The sequence below is a fragment of the Taudactylus pleione genome, unplaced genomic scaffold (genome assembly GCF_031769625.1).
Source record: "Taudactylus pleione unplaced genomic scaffold, aTauple2 ptg002162l, whole genome shotgun sequence".
Classification (NCBI taxonomy): Eukaryota; Metazoa; Chordata; class Amphibia; order Anura; family Myobatrachidae; genus Taudactylus; species Taudactylus pleione.
In genome coordinates, this window is record NW_028286556.1 from 135,684 (window position 1) to 155,571 (window position 19,888).

At 53.1% G+C, this 19,888-nt stretch overlaps 1 protein-coding gene across 2 annotated transcripts in view; it reads left to right on the forward strand.

Moving 5' to 3' along the window:
* RNF40 (ring finger protein 40) overlaps positions 1 to 18,113 on the forward strand; it is a 109,867-nt gene extending 91,754 nt beyond the window's left edge. For both annotated transcript variants that reach the window (XM_088465818.1, XM_088465819.1), the window contains exons 15-20: positions 4,105 to 4,254; positions 6,921 to 7,133; positions 7,210 to 7,335; positions 7,452 to 7,592; positions 7,669 to 7,770; positions 17,816 to 18,113. In XM_088465818.1, coding sequence (XP_088321944.1) covers positions 4,105 to 4,254; positions 6,921 to 7,133; positions 7,210 to 7,335; positions 7,452 to 7,592; positions 7,669 to 7,770; positions 17,816 to 17,992 — 909 coding nt within the window. In that variant the 3' untranslated portion in view covers positions 17,993 to 18,113. The remainder of the gene's footprint in view (positions 1 to 4,104; positions 4,255 to 6,920; positions 7,134 to 7,209; positions 7,336 to 7,451; positions 7,593 to 7,668; positions 7,771 to 17,815) is intronic.
* The last annotated feature ends 1,775 nt before the right edge of the window (positions 18,114 to 19,888 follow it).

A 19,888-nucleotide genomic window follows, 5' to 3' on the forward strand; every position in this document is an offset into this window, starting at 1 on the left:
TCCTCACCACAGACATAAGCCTCCTTGGGTGGGCCGCAGTGACCGGCCAGCACTCCTTCCAAGGACGCTGGACTCCAGCAGAGGAAGTCTTACCAATCAATGTCTTGGAACTCCGAACCATTTACAAAGCCCTCACTCTGGCTCGGGATTGTCACGGCTTGGCATGCACCTGGACCCGGAGTGGAGTCGGATGGCGAGTGAGGGTTCGTTTGCTGGTACTTGAAAGCAGCCGGCCTTAGGGGAGTATGACTCATGAAGGAATGGTTTATACGAAGGGGTGAGACAGGCTGGGAAACACTGGCGGCACTCGGAGAACCGGGGTTGGCTGGGTAAACAACGGGTAGCCGGTGTCAGGAGACAGGTAGTAACAGGAGCAGAACCGCACCAAGGCTGAGAGGTGAATCTGCAGGAACACACTGGAGCGATGGCACTTTTAAGGAGCAAGGGAGCACAGAGAACTAGCTCACAGCATACGCTGTGATAGACGTTGCACTTGCAACTAAGGAGCCTCTTGACAGCCCTTTAGTACCCTCAGGTAGTGCAGGATTGGCTGCTAGCCTCCCTAGCCCAGGCTGTTACCTGATTGGCCCAAATCAACATGTGACCCAAATCCAAGATGGCCGCACCCAGTGGTCAGTGTGCAGAAGCACTGTCAGACTCAACTTCTCTCACCTTCCTCCAGATGGAATCCCTTAGTCTGCGGAGGCTCACAGTACCCAGCGCTGCTCTCCAGGTCCCTGCACCCCCACCGGAGACGCCATGCCAGAGCACCCGGAGCGGTAAGGACCACGATCTCGGCAGCCTGTCAGCCCTGATCGTTACAGGGATATTGTTCAGGGCAGGCCAATACAAGTACAGTCTGACAACACCACAGCAGTGGCCTACCACAATCACCAAGGAGGCTCTCGAAGTCGGTCAGCAATGGCAGAAGTGTCCCACGTTCTCACATGGCCGAACGCCATCTCCCAGCAATGTCCGCAGTGTTCACCCTGGGGATTCTCAATTGGTAAGCGGAAGGGAGTAATCTCTACATCCAGAAGTCACTGAGCTCCTGGTGGACAAATGGGGTCTACCGGATGTGGACCTCATTGCCTCACGACACAACCACAAGCTTCCAGTGTACGGGGCCAGGACGAGGGACCCCGACGCAGCCTTCGTGGATGCATTATCTGTGAGGTGGACCTTCCATTTGGCATACCTCTTTCCTCCAGTTTCCCTTTTGCCCCGGGTTCTTCAGAAGTTCAAGCAAGAAGGGGGCACATCCTGTTGGTAGCTCCGACTTAGCCCAGACACCATTGGTACTCCAACCTTCAAAGTCTTTCCATAGACGTTCCTGTCCAACTTCCTCTGCAACCAGACCTGTTGTCTCAGGGTCCCGTCTACATTCGGACCTGGCCCATCTGTCTTTAACAGCTTGGCTCTTGAAACATCCCTCCTAAGGTCTAAAGGGATTTCTAGCTCTGGTCCAGATCATTCTCAGAGCATGTAAACCGGCCATTGCCAGGATTTATCACTGAGTGTGGCATACATATTTCCAGTGGTGGTCTACTAGAAACTATGACCCTCAGGTTTTTAGGGTTTCTAGAATCTGTGCCTTTCTTCAGGCTAGATTGGATCTCGGACGCACCTAGCCGCTCTGAAAGTGCACATCTCTGCTCTGTCCATCTGGTTCCAGCGCAGAATTGCTCCTTTACCGGATGTTCACACCTTCCTGCAAGGTGTTCTACGTATATAACTTCCCTTTGTCCCTCCTGTGACTTTGTGGGATTTGTCCGTGCTTCTCCCCGCACTTCAGGAATCTCAATTCGAACCCCTGAAGTCAGTAGATGTCACATGGCTCACTGTGAAGACTGTTTCCTCTGGCTATAGCATCTGCCCGTAGGGTAGCAGATTTAGGGGCGCTCTCCCATTTCTCCCCTTTCCTAATCTTTCATCCAGACAGGGCTGTTCTCCGAACACGCCCTGGCTTCCTCTCCCGTTTCCACCTTCATGAGGAAATTGTGGTTCTGGCCTTTCAATCACCAGACCTCTCTGGATGTGGTCCGTGCTCAGAAGATCTGCATGGACCGTACTAGCTCCATCAGGAAATCGGACTCCCTCTTTCTCCTATATGGACTCCACAAGAAAAGATAGCTATCTCACAGGCTTACACGCAGACTGGCCTTCCTGTGACTGCTATAATATCTGCTCATTCTACTCACTTTGTGGCTCCCTCGTGGACAGCCCGATGTGCCGCCTTTTCTGAACAAGTATGCAAGGCAGCCACGTGTTCTTCTGTCCACACCTCTCTTTGCCTTTGATACATTTGCCTCTCAGGATGCTTCCTTCGGGAACCGGGTTCTCCTCTCAGCTCAGGAGCTTTCCCGCCCTTGAACAACTGCTTTGGGACATCCCCATTGTTTCCTTGTAGAGCCCTATGGACCCTGAAGAAAAAAACAAGGGTAAGTTTTACCATAACTCTCCTTAACTCTTTCTTTGAAGTCCCTAAGGTCCACAGGGCACCTGCCCTGACACTCCTAGCTTCTATGGATTTCTTCTCTTGGTCATTCCTCAGTCTACCAGTCTTCCTTCTCTCCTGTCCTGCTCCTGCCTTATGCTTGTTAACAAAACCGAGTTGCCGTCAGGGTGTGGGCGGTGTATAGGGGGAAGAACCGGAGTATCCTGGGATTGAAAAGCTTTGCTGTTGATGTCCGTTCCTCCAAGTAACACCTACACCCCCATTGTCTCCCTGTGGACCCTATGGACTTTGAAAAAAGAGAGTTAACAAGGCTAAGTTTTACCAGAACTCTCTTTTTTCTACTACACACACTTTCCATCAGGGGGAAGTGCTGTCTCCTACACTACACACTTCCCATCAGGGGGAGGCGCTGTCTCTTACACTACACACACTGCCATCAGGGAGAGGCGCTGTCTCTTACACTACACACACTTCCCATCAGGGGGAGGCGCTGTCTCTTACACTACACACGCTTCCCATCAGGCGGAGGTGCTATCTCTTACACTACACACACTTCCCATCAGGGGGAGGCGCTGTCTCTTACACTACCCACTCTTCCCATCAGGGGGAGGCGCTGTCTCTCACACTACACACACTGCCCATCAGGAGGAGGCGCTTTCTCTTACACTATACACACTTCCCATCAGGGGGAGGCACTCTCTCTTACACTATACACACTGCCCGTCAGGGGGAGGCACTGTCTCTTATACTACACACACTGCCCGTCAGGGGGAGGCACTGTCTCTTACACTACACACACTTCCCATCAGGGGGAGGCACTGTCTCTTATACTACACACACTGCACGTCAGGGGGAGGCACTGTCTCTTGCACTACACACACTTCCCATCAGGGGGAGGCGCTGTCTCTTACACTACACACACTACCATCAGGGGGAGCCGCTATCTCTTACACTATACACACTTCCCATCAGGGGGAGGCGCTGTCTCTTACACTCCACACACTTCCCATCAGGGGGAGGCGCTGTCTCTTACACTACACACTCTTCCCATCAAGGGGAGGCGCTGTCTCTTACACTACACACACTGCCCATCAGGAGGAGGTGCTGTCTCTTACGCTACACACACTTCCCATCAGGGGGAGGCGCTGTCTCTTACACTACACACACTGCCCATCAGGGGGAGGCGCTGTCTCTCACACTACACACACTACCCATCAGGGGGAGGCGCTGTCTCTTACACTACACACACTTCCCATCAGGGGGAGGCGCTGTCTCTTACACTACACACACTGCCCATCAGGAGGAGGTGCTGTCTCTTACACTACACACACTGCCCATCAGGAGGAGGTGCTGTCTCTTACACTACACACACTTCCCCATCAGGGGGAGGCGCTGTCTCTTATACTACACACACTGCCCATCAGGAGGAGGTGCTGTCTCTTACACTACACACACTTCCCATCAGGGGGAGGCGCTGTCTCTTACACTACCCACTCTTCCCATCAGGGGGAGGCGCTGTCTCTTACACTACACACACTTCCCATCAGGGGGAGGCACTGTCTCTTATACTACACACACTTCCCATCAGGTTGGGAGGATGTCTCATCCGGTAAGGACACTCTCATGCTAGATGCTGTATTTGGCAGGTGGAGGAGCTCCGGTTACGAGTTCAGGCTCTTGAAGAAAAAGACAGAAGAGAGAGGAAGAAACTGGCTGATGAGGAGGCGCTACGGAAGATAAAACTGGCAGAGGAGCAAATTGAACATTTACAGAGGAAGCTAAGCGCTACCAAACAGGTGAGATTTTTATTAGGTGCTGTACCGCTGCTCCCTACATAACATTACTCTGTGCTCCCTACATAACCATTACTCTGTGGCTGCTGTACCGCTGCTCCCTACATAACATTACTCTGTGGCTGCTGTACCGCTGCTCCCTACATAACATTACTCTGTGGCTGCTGTACCGCTGCTCCCTACGTAACATTACTCTGTGGCTGCTGTACCGCTGCTCCCTACGTAACATTACTCTGTGGCTGCTGTACCGCTGCTCCCTACGTAACATTACTCTGTGGCTGCTGTACCGCTGCTCCCCACGTAACATTACTCTGTGGCTGCTGTACCGCTGCTCCCCACGTAACATTACTCTGTGGCTGCTGTACCGCTGCTCCCCACGTAACATTACTCTGTGGCTGCTGTACCGCTGCTCCCTACATAACATTACTCTGTGGCTGCTAAGGAGGGACGTTAGCGTTAGGCACTAGGGGGGGGAGGTTAGGGTTAGGCACTAGGGAGGGAGGTTAGGGTTAGGCACTAGGGGGGAGGTTAGGGTTAGGCACTAGGGGGGGAGGTTAGGGTTAGGCACTAGGAGGGGGAGGTTAGGGTTAGGCACTAGGGAGGGAGGTTAGGGTTAGGCACTAGGGAGGGAGGTTAGGGTTAGGCACTAGGGGGGAGGTTAGGGTTAGGCACTAGGGGGGGAGGTTAGGGTTAGGCACTAGGAGGAGGAGGTTAGGGTTAGGCACTAGGGAGGGAGGTTAGGGTTAGGCACTAGGAGGGAGGTTAGGGTTAGGCACTAGGGGGGAGGTTAGGGTTAGGCACTAGAGAGGGAGGTTAGGCACTAGGGGGGGAGGTTAGGGTTAGGCACTAGGGAGGGAGGTTAGGGTTAGGCACTAGGGGCTAAGGTTAGGCACTAGGGAGGGAGGTTAGGGTTAAGCACTAGAGGGGAGGTTAGGGTTAGGCACTATGGGGGCAGGTTAGGGTTAGGGACTAGGGGGGAGGTTAGGCACTAGGGGGGGAGGTTAGGGTTAGGCACTAGGGGGGGAGGTTAGGTTTAGGCAATGGGGGGGAGGTTAGGCACTAGGGAGGGAGGTTTGGGTTAGGCACTAGGGAGGGAGGTTAGGGTTAGGCACTTGGGGGGGTAGGTTAGGGTTAGGCACTAGGGGGGGAGGTTAGGGTTAGGCACTAGGGAGGGAGGTTAGGGATAGGCACTAGGGGGGGAGGTTAGGGTTAGGCACTAGGGGGGGAGGTTAGGGTTAGGCACTAGGGAGGGAGGTTAGGGTTAGGCACTAGGGGGGGGAGGTTAGGGTTAGGCGCTAGGGAGGGAGGTTAGGCGCTAGGGAGGGAGGTTAGGCACTAGGGGGGGAGTTAGGCACTAGGGGGGGAGGTTAGGGTTAGGCACTAGGGGGGGAGGTTAGGGTTAAGCTTTACGGGGGAGGTTAGGGTTAGGCACTAGGAGGGAGGTTAGGGTTAGGCACTAGAAGGGAGGTTAGGGTTAGGCACTAGGAGGGAGGTTAGGGTTAGGCACTAGGAGGGAGGTTAGGGTTAGGCACCAGGGGGGAGGTTAGGGTTAGGCACGAGGGAGGGAGGGAGGTTAGGGTTAGGCACGAGGGAGGTTAGGGTTAGGCACTAGGGATGGAGGTTAGGGTTAGTCACTAAGGGGGGAGGTTAGGGTTAGGCACTAGGCGGGAGGTTAGGGTTAGGCACTAGGGAGGGAGGTTAGGGATAGGCACTGGGGGGGAGGTTAGGGATAGGCACTGGGGGGGAGGTTAGGGATAGGCACTAGGAGGGAGGTTAGGGTTAGGCACGAGGGAGGGAGGTTAGGGTTAGGCACGAGGGAGGTTAGGGTTAGGCACTAGGGATGGAGGTTAGGGTTAGTCACTAAGGGGGGAGGTTAGGGTTAGGCACTAGGCGGTAGGTTAGGGTTAGGCACTAGGGAGGGAGGTTAGGGATAGGCACTGGGGGGGAGGTTAGGGATAGGCACTGGGGGGGAGGTTAGGGATAGGCACTAGGAGGGAGGTTAGGGTTAGGCACTAGGAGGGAGGTTAGGGTTAGGCACTAGGAGGGAGGTTAGGGTTAGGCACTAGGAGGGAGGTTAGGGTTAGGCACTAGGAGGGAGGTTAGGGATAGGCACTGGGGGGGAGGTTAGGGATAGGCACTGGGGGGGAGGTTAGAGTTAGGGACTAGGAGGGAGGTTAGGGTTAGGCACTAGGAGGGAGGTTAGGGTTAGGCACTAGGAGGGAGGTTAGGGTTAGGCACTAGGAGGGAGGTTAGGGTTAGGCACTAGGGAGTGAGGTTAGGGTTAGGCACTAGGGAGAGAGGTTAGAGTTAGGCACTAGGGAGGGAGGTTAGAGTTAGGCACTGGGGGGGAGGTTAGAGTTAGGCACTAGGGATGGAGGTTAGGGTTAGGCACTGGGGGGGAGGTTAGGGTTAGGCATTACGGGGGAGGTTAAGGTTAGGCACTGGTTAGGGGGGAGGTTAGGGTTAGGCACTGGGGAGGGGGGAAGTTAGGCTTAGGCACCACTATGGTAGGGTTAGGGTAGAGAGAGGAGAGGGTTAGGTTACTTACCTGCTGCAGTCGGGATATCGATCCGTTGGGTTAGGGCTGATTGTGTGATGTGCCGCTGATTGCATAGGGTGGTAGCATAGCATAGTGACTCTGTATTCTGGTACTTGTTTTCCTGTCGCAGGAGGAGGAGGCTCTGCTGTCAGAAATGGATGTGACCGGACAAGCGTTTGAGGATATGCAGGAACAGAACATTCGCTTGATGCAACAACTACGAGAAAAAGATGACGCAAATTTCAAGCTGATGTCCGAGCGGATAAAATCCAACCAAATCCACAAACTGCTGAGAGAGGAGAAGGAGGAGCTGGCGGACCAGGTGCAGGGGCTGAAGACGCAGGTAATCCCCGCTGGCGGTCTGATGATGTATGTATAATGTGTGTGACGCGCCGTGTGACGTGCCGTGTCTCTCGCAGGTGGACGCTCAGCTCTTACAGGTGCAGAAGTTGGAGGAGAGGGAGCGGGTTCTGCACACATCTCTGGCTGCCATAGAGAAGGAGCTGACACTCAGGACGCAGGCACTAGAGATACAGAAAAGGAAGGTGAGTCCAGGCCTCCGCATCTGATCATGACATGCCGCCGTCTCTGGGCGTGGTACCGCCATATTTATAGCCATTGTTCTTTTGTGCTTCCATTTTCTCACTGTATTTTCTTGTAGGCTGTTGAAGCAGCTCAGCTTTCAGAAGACCTGAAGGTTCAGCTAGAACACATTGTGAGCACTCTACGAGACACTCAGAGCTTTGTGTGTGATAACCGTACAGCAAAGGAAAAGGAGTCATTCAGCCTAAAGCGAGCGCAGGTACCAGCATACGCCTACGTGTCTGTCACCACCTACCACCACTCGCGCCCTGCTGACACTCTTCTACTTCATGCAGGAGGAGATCTCACGGTTGCGTAGAAAACTAGAAAAACAGAAGAAGATGGAAGTTTATGCAGACGCTGACCAAATCTTACAGGAAGAGATTAAAGAATATCGGGTAAGATGTGAGAGGAACACGGTAATAATTAAAGGTAGATTGTGACACAGGCTACAGAGATTAGGGGGAAGGATAAAAGGACGAGGGCACAAGACATCCTACTGAGAATGAGATGGGGGCACAGGACACAGTGATCGGGGTGAGAGGAGAATGAGATGGGGACACAGTGATCGGGGGGAGAGGAGAATGAGATGAGGGCACAGGACACAGTGATCGGAGGGAGAGGAGAATGAGATGGGGGCACAGGACACAGTGATCGGGGTGAGAGGAGAATGAGATGACGACACAGTGATCGGGGTGAGAGGAGAATGAGATGAGGGCACAGGACACAGTGATCGGGGTGAGAGGAGAATGAGATGAGGGCACAGGACACAGTGATCGGGGGGAGAGGAGAATGAGATGGGGGCACAGTGATCGGGGTGAGAGGAGAATCAGATGGGGACACAGTGATCGGGGTGAGAGGAGAATGAGATGAGGGCACAGGACACAGTGATCGGGGTGAGAGGAGAATGAGATGAGGGCACAGGGCACAGTGATCGGGGTGAGAGGAGAATGAGATGAGGGCACAGGACACAGTGATCGGGGTGAGAGGAGAATGAGATGAGGACACAGTGATCAGGGTGAAAGGAGAATGAGATGGGGCACAGGACACAGTAATCGGGGTGAGAGGAGAATGAGATGAGGACACAGTGATCGGGGTGAGAGGAGAATGAGATGGGGGCACAGTGATTGGGGTGAGAGGAGAATGAGATGAGGGCACAGGACACAGTGATCGGGTGAGAGGAGATTGAGATGAGGGCACAGTGATCGGGAGATTGAGATGAGGGCACAGTGATCGGGGTGAGAGGAGAATGAGATGAGGGCACAGGACATAGTGATCGGGTGTGAGGAGAATGAGATGACGGCACATTACACAGTGATTGGGGTGAGAGGAGAATGAGATGAGGGCACAGGACACAGTGATCGGGATGAGAGGAGAATGAGATGGGGGCACACGACACAGTGATCAGGGTGAGAGGAGAATGAGATGGGGCACAGGACACAGTGATCGCGGTGAGAGGAGAATGAGATGAGGACACAGTGATTGGGATGAGAGGAGAATGAGATGAGGACACAGTGATCGGGGTGAGAGGAGAATGAGATAGGACACAGTGATCAGGGTGAGAGGAGAATGAGATGAGGGCACAGGACACAGTGATCGGGGTGAGAGGAGAATGAGATGAGGGCACAGGACACAGTGATCGGGGTGAGAGGAGAATGAGATGAGGGCACAAGACACAGTGATCGGGGTGAGAGGAGAATCAGATGAGGGCACAAGACACAGTGATTGGGGTGAGAGGAGAATGAGATGAGGGCACAGGACACAGTGATCGGGGTGAGAGGACAATGAGATGAGGGCACAGGACACAGTGATCGGGGTGAGAGGAGAATGAGATGAGGGCACAGGACACAGTGATCGGGGTGAGAGGAGGACACAAGACACAGTGATCGGGGTAAGAGGAGAATGAGATGAGGACACAGTGATCTGGGTGAGAGGAGAATGAGATGGGGCACAGTGATCGGGGTGAGAGGAGAATGAGATGAGGACACAGTGATCAGGGTGAGAGGAGAATGAGATGGGGCACAGGACACAGTATTCGGGGTGAGAGGAGAATGAGATGAGGACACAGTGATCGGGGTGAGAGGAGAATGAGATGGGGGCACAGTGATTGGGGTGAGAGGAGATTGAGATGAGGGCACAGTGATCGGGAGATTGAGATGAGGGCACAGTGATCGGGGTGAGAGGAGAATGAGATGAGGGCACAGTGATCGGGAGATTGAGATGAGGGCACAGTGATCTGGGTGAGGAGAATGAGATGGGGGCACAGTGATCAGGGTGAGAGGAGAATGAGATGAGGGCACAGGACATAGTGATCGGGTGTGAGGAGAATGAGATGACGGCACATTACACAGTGATCGGGGTGAGAGGAGAATGAGATGAGGGCACAGGACACAGTGATCGGGGTGAGAGGAGGACACAAGACACAGTGATCGGGGTAAGAGGAGAATGAGATGAGGACACAGTGATCGGGTTGAGAGGAGAATGAGATGAGGACACAGTGATCGGGGTGAGAGGAGAATGAGATGGGGGCACAGGACACAGTGATCGGGGTGAGAGGAGAATGAGATGAGGGCACAGGACACAGTGATCAGGGTGAGATGGGGCACAGGATACAGTGATCGCGGTGAGAGGAGAATGAGATGAGGACACAGTGATTGGGATGAGAGGAGAATGAGATGAGGACACAGTGATCGGGGTGAGAGGAGAATGAGATAGGACACAGTGATCAGGGTGAGAGGAGAATGAGATGAGGGCACAGGACACAGTGATCGGGGTGAGAGGAGAATGAGATGAGTGCACAGGACACAGTGATCGGGGTGAGAGGAGAATGAGATGAGGGCACAAGACACAGTGATCGGGGTGAGAGGAGAATCAGATGAGGGCACAAGATAGTGATCGGGGTGAGAGGAGAATGAGATGAGGGCACAGGACACAGTGATCGGGGTGAGAGGAGAATGAGATGAGGGCACAGGACACAGTGATCGGGTGTGAGGAGAATGGGATGAGGGCACAAGACACAGTGATCGGGGTGAGAGGAGAATGAGATGAGGGCACAGGACACAGTGATTGGGGTGAGAGGAGAATGAGATGAGGGCACAGGACACAGTGATCGGGGTGAGAGGAGAATGAGATGAGGGCACAGGACACAGTTATCGGGGTGAGAGGAGAATGAGATGAGGGCACAAGACACAGTGATCGGGGTGAGAGGAGAATCAGATGAGGGCACAAGACACAGTGATTGGGGTGAGAGGAGAATGAGATGAGGGCACAGGACACAGTGATCGGGGTGAGAGGAGAATGAGATGAGGGCACAAGACACAGTGATCGGGGTGAGAGGAGAATGAGATGAGGGCACAAGATAGTGATCGGGGTGAGAGGAGAATGAGATGAGGGCAAAGGACACAGTGATCGGGGTGAGAGGAGAATGAGATGAGGGCACAGGACACAGTGATCGGGGTGAGAGGAGAATGAGATGAGGGCACAAGACACAGTGATCGGGGTGAGAGGAGAATGAGATGAGGGCAAAAGACAGTGATTGGGGTGAGAGGAGAATGAGATGAGGGCACAAGACACAGTGATTGGGGTGAGAGGAGAATGAGATGAGGGCACAGGACACAGTGATCGGGGTGAGAGGAGAATGAGATGAGGGCACAGGACACTGTGATCGGGGTGAGAGGAGAATGAGATGAGGGCTCAGGACACAGTGATCGGGTGAGAGGAGATTGAGATGAGGGCACAGTGATCGGGAGATTGAGATGAGGGCACAGTGATCGGGGTGAGAGGAGAATGAGATGAGGGCACAGTGATCTGGGTGAGGAGAATGAGATGGGGGCACAGTGATCAGGGTGAGAGGAGAATGAGATGAGGGCACAGGACATAGTGATCGGGTGTGAGGAGAATGAGATGACGGCACATTACACAGTGATTGGGGTGAGAGGAGAATGAGATGAGGGCACAGGACACAGTGATCGGGTTGAGTGGAGAATGAGATGAGGACACAGTGATCGGGATGAGAGGAGAATGAGATGAGGGCACAGGACACAGTGATCTGGGTGAGAGGAGAATGAGATGGGGCACAGGACACAGTGATCGCGGTGAGAGGAGAATGAGATGAGGACACAGTGATTGGGATGAGAGGAGAATGAGATGAGGACACAGTGATCGGGGTGAGAGGAGAATCAGATGAGGGCACAAGACACAGTGATTGGGGTGAGAGGAGAATGAGATGCGGGCACAGGACACAGTGATCGGGGTGAGAGGAGAATGAGATGAGGACACAGTGATCTGGGTGAGAGGAGAATGAGATGGGGCACAGTGATCGGGGTGAGAGGAGAATGAGATGAGGACACAGTGATCAGGGTGAGAGGAGAATGAGATGGGGCACAGGACACAGTAATCGGGGTGAGAGGAGAATGAGATGAGGACACAGTGATCGGGGTGAGAGGAGAATGAGATGGGGGCACAGTGATTGGGGTGAGAGGAGATTGAGATGAGGGCACAGTGATTGGGAGATTGAGATGAGGGCACAGTGATCGGGGTGAGAGGAGAATGAGATGAGGACACAGTGATCGGGTGTGAGGAGAATGGGATGAGGGCACAAGACACAGTGATCGGGGTGAGAGGAGAATGAGATGAGGGCACAGGACACAGTGATTGGGGTGAGAGGAGAATGAGATGAGGGCACAGGACACAGTGATCGGGGTGAGAGGAGAATGAGATGAGGGCACAGGACACAGTGATCGGGGTGAGAGGAGGGCACAAGACACAGTGATCGGGGTGAGAGGAGGGCACAAGACACAGTGATCGGGGTGAGAGGAGGGCACAAGACACAGTGATTGGGGTGAGAGCAGAATGAGATGAGGACACAGTGATCTGGGTGAGAGGAGAATGAGATGGGGCACAGTGATAGGGGTGAAAGGAGAAAGAGATGGGACACTGATCAGGGTGAGAGGAGAATGAGATGGGGCACAGGACACAGTAATCGGGGTGAGAGGAGAATGAGATGAGGACACAGTGATCGGGGTGAGAGGAGAATGAGATGGGGGCACAGTGATTGGGGTGAGAGGAGAATGAGATGAGGGCACAAGATAGTGATCGGGGTGAGAGGAGAATGAGATGGGGCACAGGACACAGTGATCGGGGTGAGAGGAGAATGAGATGGGGGCACAGGACACAGTGATCGGGGGGGAGAGGAGAATGAGATGAGGACACCGTTATCGGGGTGAGAGGAGAATGAGATGAGGACACTGTCCTCATCTCATTCTCATCTCACCCCGATCACTTTGTCCTCATCTCATTCTCATCTCACCCCGATCACTCAGTGATTGGGGTGAGAGGAGAATGAGATGAGGACACAGTGATCGGGGTGAGAGGAGAATGAGATGAGGGCACAAGATAGTGATCGGGGTGAGAGGAGAATGAGATGAGGGCAAAGGACACAGTGATCGGGGTGAGAGGAGAATGAGATGAGGGCACAGGACACAGTGATCTAGGTGAGAGGAGAATGAGATGAGGGCTCAAGACACAGAGATCGGGGTGAGAGGAGAATGAGATGAGGGCACAAGACACAGTGATCGGGGTGAGAGGAGAATGAGATGGGGGCACAGTGATTGGGGTGAGAGGAGAACGAGATGAGGGCACAGTGATCGGGGTGAGAGGAGAATGAGATGAGGGCACAAGATAGTGATCGGGGTGAGAGGAGAATGAGATGGGGGCACAGGACACAGTGATCCGGGTGAGAGGAGAATGAGATGGGGGCACAGGACACAGTGATCGGGATGAGATTGGGGCACAGGACACAGTGATCGGGGTGAGAGGAGATTGAGATGGGGCCACAGGACACAGTTATCAGGATGAGAGGAGAATGAGATGAGGGCACAGGACACAGTGATCGGGGTGAGAGGAGAATGAGATGAGGGCACAAGATAGTGATCGGGGTGAGAGGAGAATGAGATGAGGGCACAAGATAGTGATCGGGGTGAGAGGAGAATGAGATGAGGGCACAGGACACAGTGATCGGGGTGAGAGGAGAATGAGATGATGGCACAGGACACAGTGATCGGGGTGAGAGGAGAATGAGATGAGGGCACAGGACACAGTGATCGGGTGTGAGGAGAATGGGATGAGGGCACAAGACACAGTGATCGGGGTGAGAGGAGAATGAGATGAGGGCACAGGACACAGTGATTGGGGTGAGAGGAGAATGAGATGAGGGCACAGGACACAGTGATCGGGGTGAGAGGAGAATGAGATGAGGGCACAGGACACAGTGATCGGGGTGAGAGGAGGGCACAAGACACAGTGATCGGGGTGAGAGGAGGGCACAAGACACAGTGATCGGGGTGAGAGGAGGGCACAAGACACAGTGATTGGGGTGAGAGCAGAATGAGATGAGGACACAGTGATCTGGGTGAGAGGAGAATGAGATGGGGCACAGTGATAGGGGTGAAAGGAGAAAGAGATGGGACACTGATCAGGGTGAGAGGAGAATGAGATGGGGCACAGGACACAGTAATCGGGGTGAGAGGAGAATGAGATGAGGACACAGTGATCGGGGTGAGAGGAGAATGAGATGGGGGCACAGTGATTGGGGTGAGAGGAGAATGAGATGAGGGCACAAGATAGTGATCGGGGTGAGAGGAGAATGAGATGGGGGCACAGGACACAGTGATCGGGGTGAGAGGAGAATGAGATGAGGGTACAAGACACAGTGATCGGTGTGAGAGGAGAATGAGATGGGGGCACAGGACACAGTGATCGGGGTGAGAGGAGAATGAGATGAGGGCACAGTGATTGGGGTGAGAGGAGAATGAGATGGGGGCACAAGACACAGTGATTGGGGTGAGAGGAGAATGAGATGAGGGCACAGGACACAGTGATCGGGGTGAGAGGAGAATGAGATGAGGGCACAGGACACAGTGATCGGGGTGAGAGGAGAATGAGATGAGGGCACAGGACACAGTGACCGGGGTGAGAGGAGGGCACAAGACACAGTGATTGGGGTGAGAGCAGAATGAGATGAGGACACAGTGATCTGGGTGAGAGGAGAATGAGATGGGACACTGATCAGGGTGAGAGGAGAATGAGATGGGGCACAGGACACAGTAATCGGGGTGAGAGGAGAATGAGATGAGGACACAGTGATCGGGGTGAGAGGAGAATGAGATGGGGGCACAGTGATTGGGGTGAGAGGAGAACGAGATGAGGGCACAGGACACAGTGATCGGGTGAGAGGAGAATGAGATGAGGGCACAGTGATCGGGGTGAGAGGAGAATGAGATGAGGGCACAGTGATCTGGGTGAGGAGAATGAGATGGGGGCACAGTGACCAGGGTGAGAGGAGAATGAGATGAGGGCACAGGACATAGTGATCGGGTGTGAAGAGAATGGGATGAGGGCACAAGACACAGTGATCGGGGTGAGAGGAGAATGAGATGACGGCACATTACACAGTGATCGGGGTGAGAGGAGAATGAGATGGGGGCACAGGACATAGTGATCGGGTGTGAAGAGAATGGGATGAGGGCACAAGACACAGAGAGAGGGTTCAGAGGAGAATGCGATGAGGGCACAAGACACAGTGATCGGGGTGAGAGGAGAATGAGATGGGGCACAGGACACAGTGATCGGGGTGAGAGGAGAATGAGATGGGGGCACAGGACACAGTGATCGGGGGGGAGAGGAGAATGAGATGAGGACACCGTTATCGGGGTGAGAGGAGAATGAGATGAGGACACTGTCCTCATCTCATTCTCATCTCACTCCGATCACTTTGTCCTCATCTCATTCTCATCTCACCCCGATCACTCAGTGATTGGGGTGAGAGGAGAATGAGATGGGACACAGTGATCGAGGTGAGAGGAGAATGAGATGAGGGCACAAGACACAGAGATCGGGGTGAGAGGAGAATGAGATGGGGGGACAGGACACAGTGATCGGGGTGAGATGAGAATGAGATGAGGACACAGTGATCGGGGTGATAGGAGAATGAGATGAGGACACAGTGATCGGGGTGAGAGGAGAATGAGATGAGGGCACAGGACACAGTGATTGGGGTGAGAGGAGAATGAGATGAGGGCACAGGACACAGTGATCGGGGTGAGAGTTGAATGAGATGGGGAGACAGTACACAGTGATTGGGGTGAGAGGAGAATGAGATGGGGGCACAGGACACAGTGAGGAGAATGAGATGGGGGCACAGGACACAGTGATCGGGATGAGAGCAGAATGAGATGAGGACACTGATTGAGGTGAGAGGAGAATGAGATGGGGGCACAGGACACAGTGAGGAGAATGAGATGGGGGCACAGGACACAGTGATCGGGGTGAGATGAGAATGAGATGGGGGCACAGGACACAGTGATCGGGGTGAGAGGAGAATGAGATGAGGGCACAGTGATTGGGGTGAGAGGAGAATGAGATGGGGGCACAGGACCCAGTGATTGGGGTGAGAGGAGAATGAGATGGGGGCACAGGACACAGTGAGGAGAATGAGATGGGGCACAGGACACAGTGATCGGGGTGAGAGGAGAATGAGATGGGGGCACAGGATACAGTGGTCGCGGTGAGAGGAGAATGAGATGGGGGCACAGGATACAGTGATTGGGGTGAGATGAGAATGATATGGGGACACAGTGATCGGGGTGAGATGAGAATGAGATGGGGGCACAGGACACAGTGATTGGGGTGAGAGGAGAATGAGATGGGGGCTCAGGACACAGTGATCGGGGTGAGATGAGAATGAGATGAGGACACAGTGATCGGGGTGAGAGGAGAATGAGATGGGGGCACAGGACACAGTGATCGGGGTGAGAGGAGAATGAGATGGGGGCACAGGACACTGATTGGGATGAGAGGAGAATGAGATGCGGGTACAAGACACAGTGAGGAAAATGAGATGGGGGCACAGGACACAGTGATCGGGGTGAGAGGAGAATGAGATGAGGGCACAAGATAGTGATCGGGGTGAGAGGAGAATGAGATGAGGGCACAAGATAGTGATCGGGGTGAGAGGAGAATGAGATGGGGGCACAGGACACAGTGTGGAGAATGAGATGAGGACACAGTGAGGAGAATGAGATGGGGGCACAGGACACAGTGATCGGGGTGAGAGGAGAATCAGATGAGGGCACAAGGCACAGTGATTGGGGTGAGAGGAGAATGAGATGAGGGCACAGGACACAGTGATCGGGGTGAGAGGAGAATGAGATGAGGGCTCAAGACACAGTGATCGGGGTGAGAGGAGAATGAGATGAGGGCACAAGATAGTGATCAGGGGTGAGAGGAGAAAGATGAGGGCACAGGACACAGTGATCGGGGTGAGAGGAGAATGAGATGAGGGCACAGGACACAGTGATCGATGTGAGAGGAGAATGAGATGAGGGCACAAGACACAGAGATCGGGGTGAGAGGAGAATGAGATGGGGGCACAGGACACAGTGATCGGGGTGAGATGAGAATGAGATGAGGACACAGTGATCGGGGTGAGAGGAGAATGAGATGAGGACACAGTGATCGGGGTGAGAGGAGAATGAGATGAGGGCACAGGACACAGTGATCGGGGTGAGAGGAGAATGAGATGAGGGCACAGGACACAGTGATCGGGGTGAGAGGAGAATGAGATGGAGGCACAGGACACAGTGATCGGGGTGAGAGTTGAATGAGATGGGGGCACAGGACACAGTGATTGGGGTGAGAGGAGAATGAGATGGGGGCACAGGACACAGTGAGGAGAATGAGATGGGGCACAGGACACAGTGATTGGGGTGAGATGAGAATGAGATGGGGGCACAGGACACAGTGATCGGGGTGAGAGGAGAATGAGATGAGGGCACAGTGATTGGGGTGAGAGGAGAATGAGATGGGGGCACAGGACACAGTGATCGGGGTGAGAGGAGAATGAGATGAGGACACAGTGATCGGGGTGAGAGGAGAATGAGATGGGGGCACAGGATACAGTGATTGGGGTGAGATGAGAATGATATGGGGACACAGTGATCGGGGTGAGAGGAGAATGAGATGGGGGCACAGGACACAGTGATTGTGGTGAGAGGAGAATGAGATGGGGGCACAGGACACAGTGATTGTGGTGAGAGGAGAATGAGATGGGGGCACAGGATACAGTGATCGGGGTGAGAGGAGAATGAGATGAGGACACAGTGATCGGGGTGAGAGGAGAATGAGATGGGGGCACAGGACACAGTGATCGGGGTGAGAGGAGAATGAGATGGGGGCACAGGACACAGTGATCGGGGTGAGAGGAGAATGAGATGAGGACACAGTGATCGGGGTGAGAGGAGAATGAGAGGAGGGCACAGGACACAGTGAGGAGAATGAGATGGGGGCACAGGACACAGTGATCAGCGCATTCCAATACATATGGTAACAATCCTTTATTATTGGTCTGGTGTGTAAATGTCCCGTGTGGTTTTTATTTCCATGAAGGCCCGTCTCACCTGCCCGTGCTGCAATACCCGCAAGAAGGACGCCGTTCTCACCAAGTGCTTTCATGTCTTCTGCTTCGAGTGTGTGAAAACCCGATATGACTCCAGGCAACGGAAATGTCCCAAGTGCAACGCCGCCTTCGGAGCGCATGACTTTCATAGGATTTATATCAACTAGTGGCCGGGACCACGACATGGACAGGACTGGTGATCCTACGTGTAGTGGGAGAGTTGGCTGCTCTCTGTTTGGGTCTGGACCACAGTAGCCGTGTGATGGGGGGGGGGGGGTTGTTTGTTCAAATTGGACAATAAAGAGACCAACATGATCAACATTTCTGATCCACCTGACGTGTGTCACGTGTGTGACTATACAGGTTATATGTATGGAGGTATGTATAGCAATACTTTTAAGGATCCAACACGTGATGGTGAGATCGCCTCATGTATCTCATCGGTCACCATGTGTATGACGTGTGCTGTGTCATGGTGATGTCATACTCTGTGTGAGTTACATTGTGTAGCAGTGAGATAGAGTGTGTCTGTGATGTCATATTGCCTGTGTATGACGTGTGCTGTGTCATGGTGATGTCATACTCTGTGTGAGTTACATTGTGTAGCAGTGAGATAGAGTGTGTCTGTGATGTCATATTGCCTGTGTATGACATGTGCTGTGTCATGGTGATGTCATACTCTGTGTGAGTTACATTGTGTAGCAGTGAGATAGTGTCTGTGATGTCATATTGCCTGTGTATGACGTGTGCTGTGTCATGGTGATGTCATACTCTGTGTGAGTTACATTGTGTAGCAGTGAGATAGAGTGTGTCTGTGATGTCACATTGCCTGTGTATGACGTGTGCTGTGTCATGGTGATGTCATACTCTGTGTGAGTTACATTGTGTAGCAGTGAGATAGTGTCTGTGATGTCATATTGCCTGTGTATGACGTGTGCTGTGTCATGGTGATGTCATACTCTGTGTGAGTTACATTGTGTAGCAGTGAGATAGAGTGTGTCTGTGATGTCACATTGCCTGTGTATGACGTGTGCTGTGTCATGGTGATGTCATACTCTGTGTGAGTTACATTGTGTAGCAGTGAGATAGTGTCTGTGATGTCATATTGCCTGTGTATGACGTGTGCTGTGTCATGGTGATGTCATACTCTGTGTGAGTTACATTGTGTAGCAGTGAGATAGAGTGTGTCTGTGATGTCATATTGCCTGTGTATGACGTGTGCTGTGTCATGGTGATGTGTGAGTTACATTGTGTAGCAGTGATATAGAGTGTGTCTGTGATGTCGTATTGCCTGTGTATGACGTGTGCTCTGTCATGGTGATGTCATACTCTGTGTGAGTTACATTATGTAGTAGTGAGATAGAGTGTGTCTGTGATGTCATATTGCCTGTGTATGACGTGTGCTGTGTCATGGTGATGTGTGAGTTACATTGTGTAGCAGTGATAACAGGATTTTGGTACTTACCAATAAATCCCTTCGATTCCATAGGGGACATTGGAGGCTAAAGACAGTGGGGTATAGACGGTGCTATTTGGGAATTTTTAAGTGTGACTAGCTCCTTCCCCTCTATACCCCCCTATAAGCCCAGTCTTAGAAAACTGTGCCCGAGGGGAGCTGAGATAAAGACAAATGGAAAAGGAGGAGGTGAAGGAAGTACACAGAACATTTTAGAAGGTTGAAATAACAGTAACACAACAAGAGAAGAGACGTCAAACCAGTCTCTAACAGTCATAACATAAAATGACCACAACCCTAGCAGGAAGGAACAGCGCAGGGTGGGCGTCCAGTGTCCCTATGAAATTGGAGAAAGGGATTTTTCGGTAAGTACCAAAATCCTGTTTCCTCCTGCATCCACTAGGGGACACTGGAGTCTTCATGACAGTAGGGATGTCCCAGAGCTCCCATCACGGGCGGGAGAGCGCTGAGAACCCTGCAAAACAGACCGGCCATACTGCGCTGCAGAGGCCACAATGTTAAATCTATAAAAACGAATAAAGGTATGCCGGCCAGACCAAGTAGCCGCCTGGCAAAGTAATTCCATGGAAACCCCGCACGCAGCCGC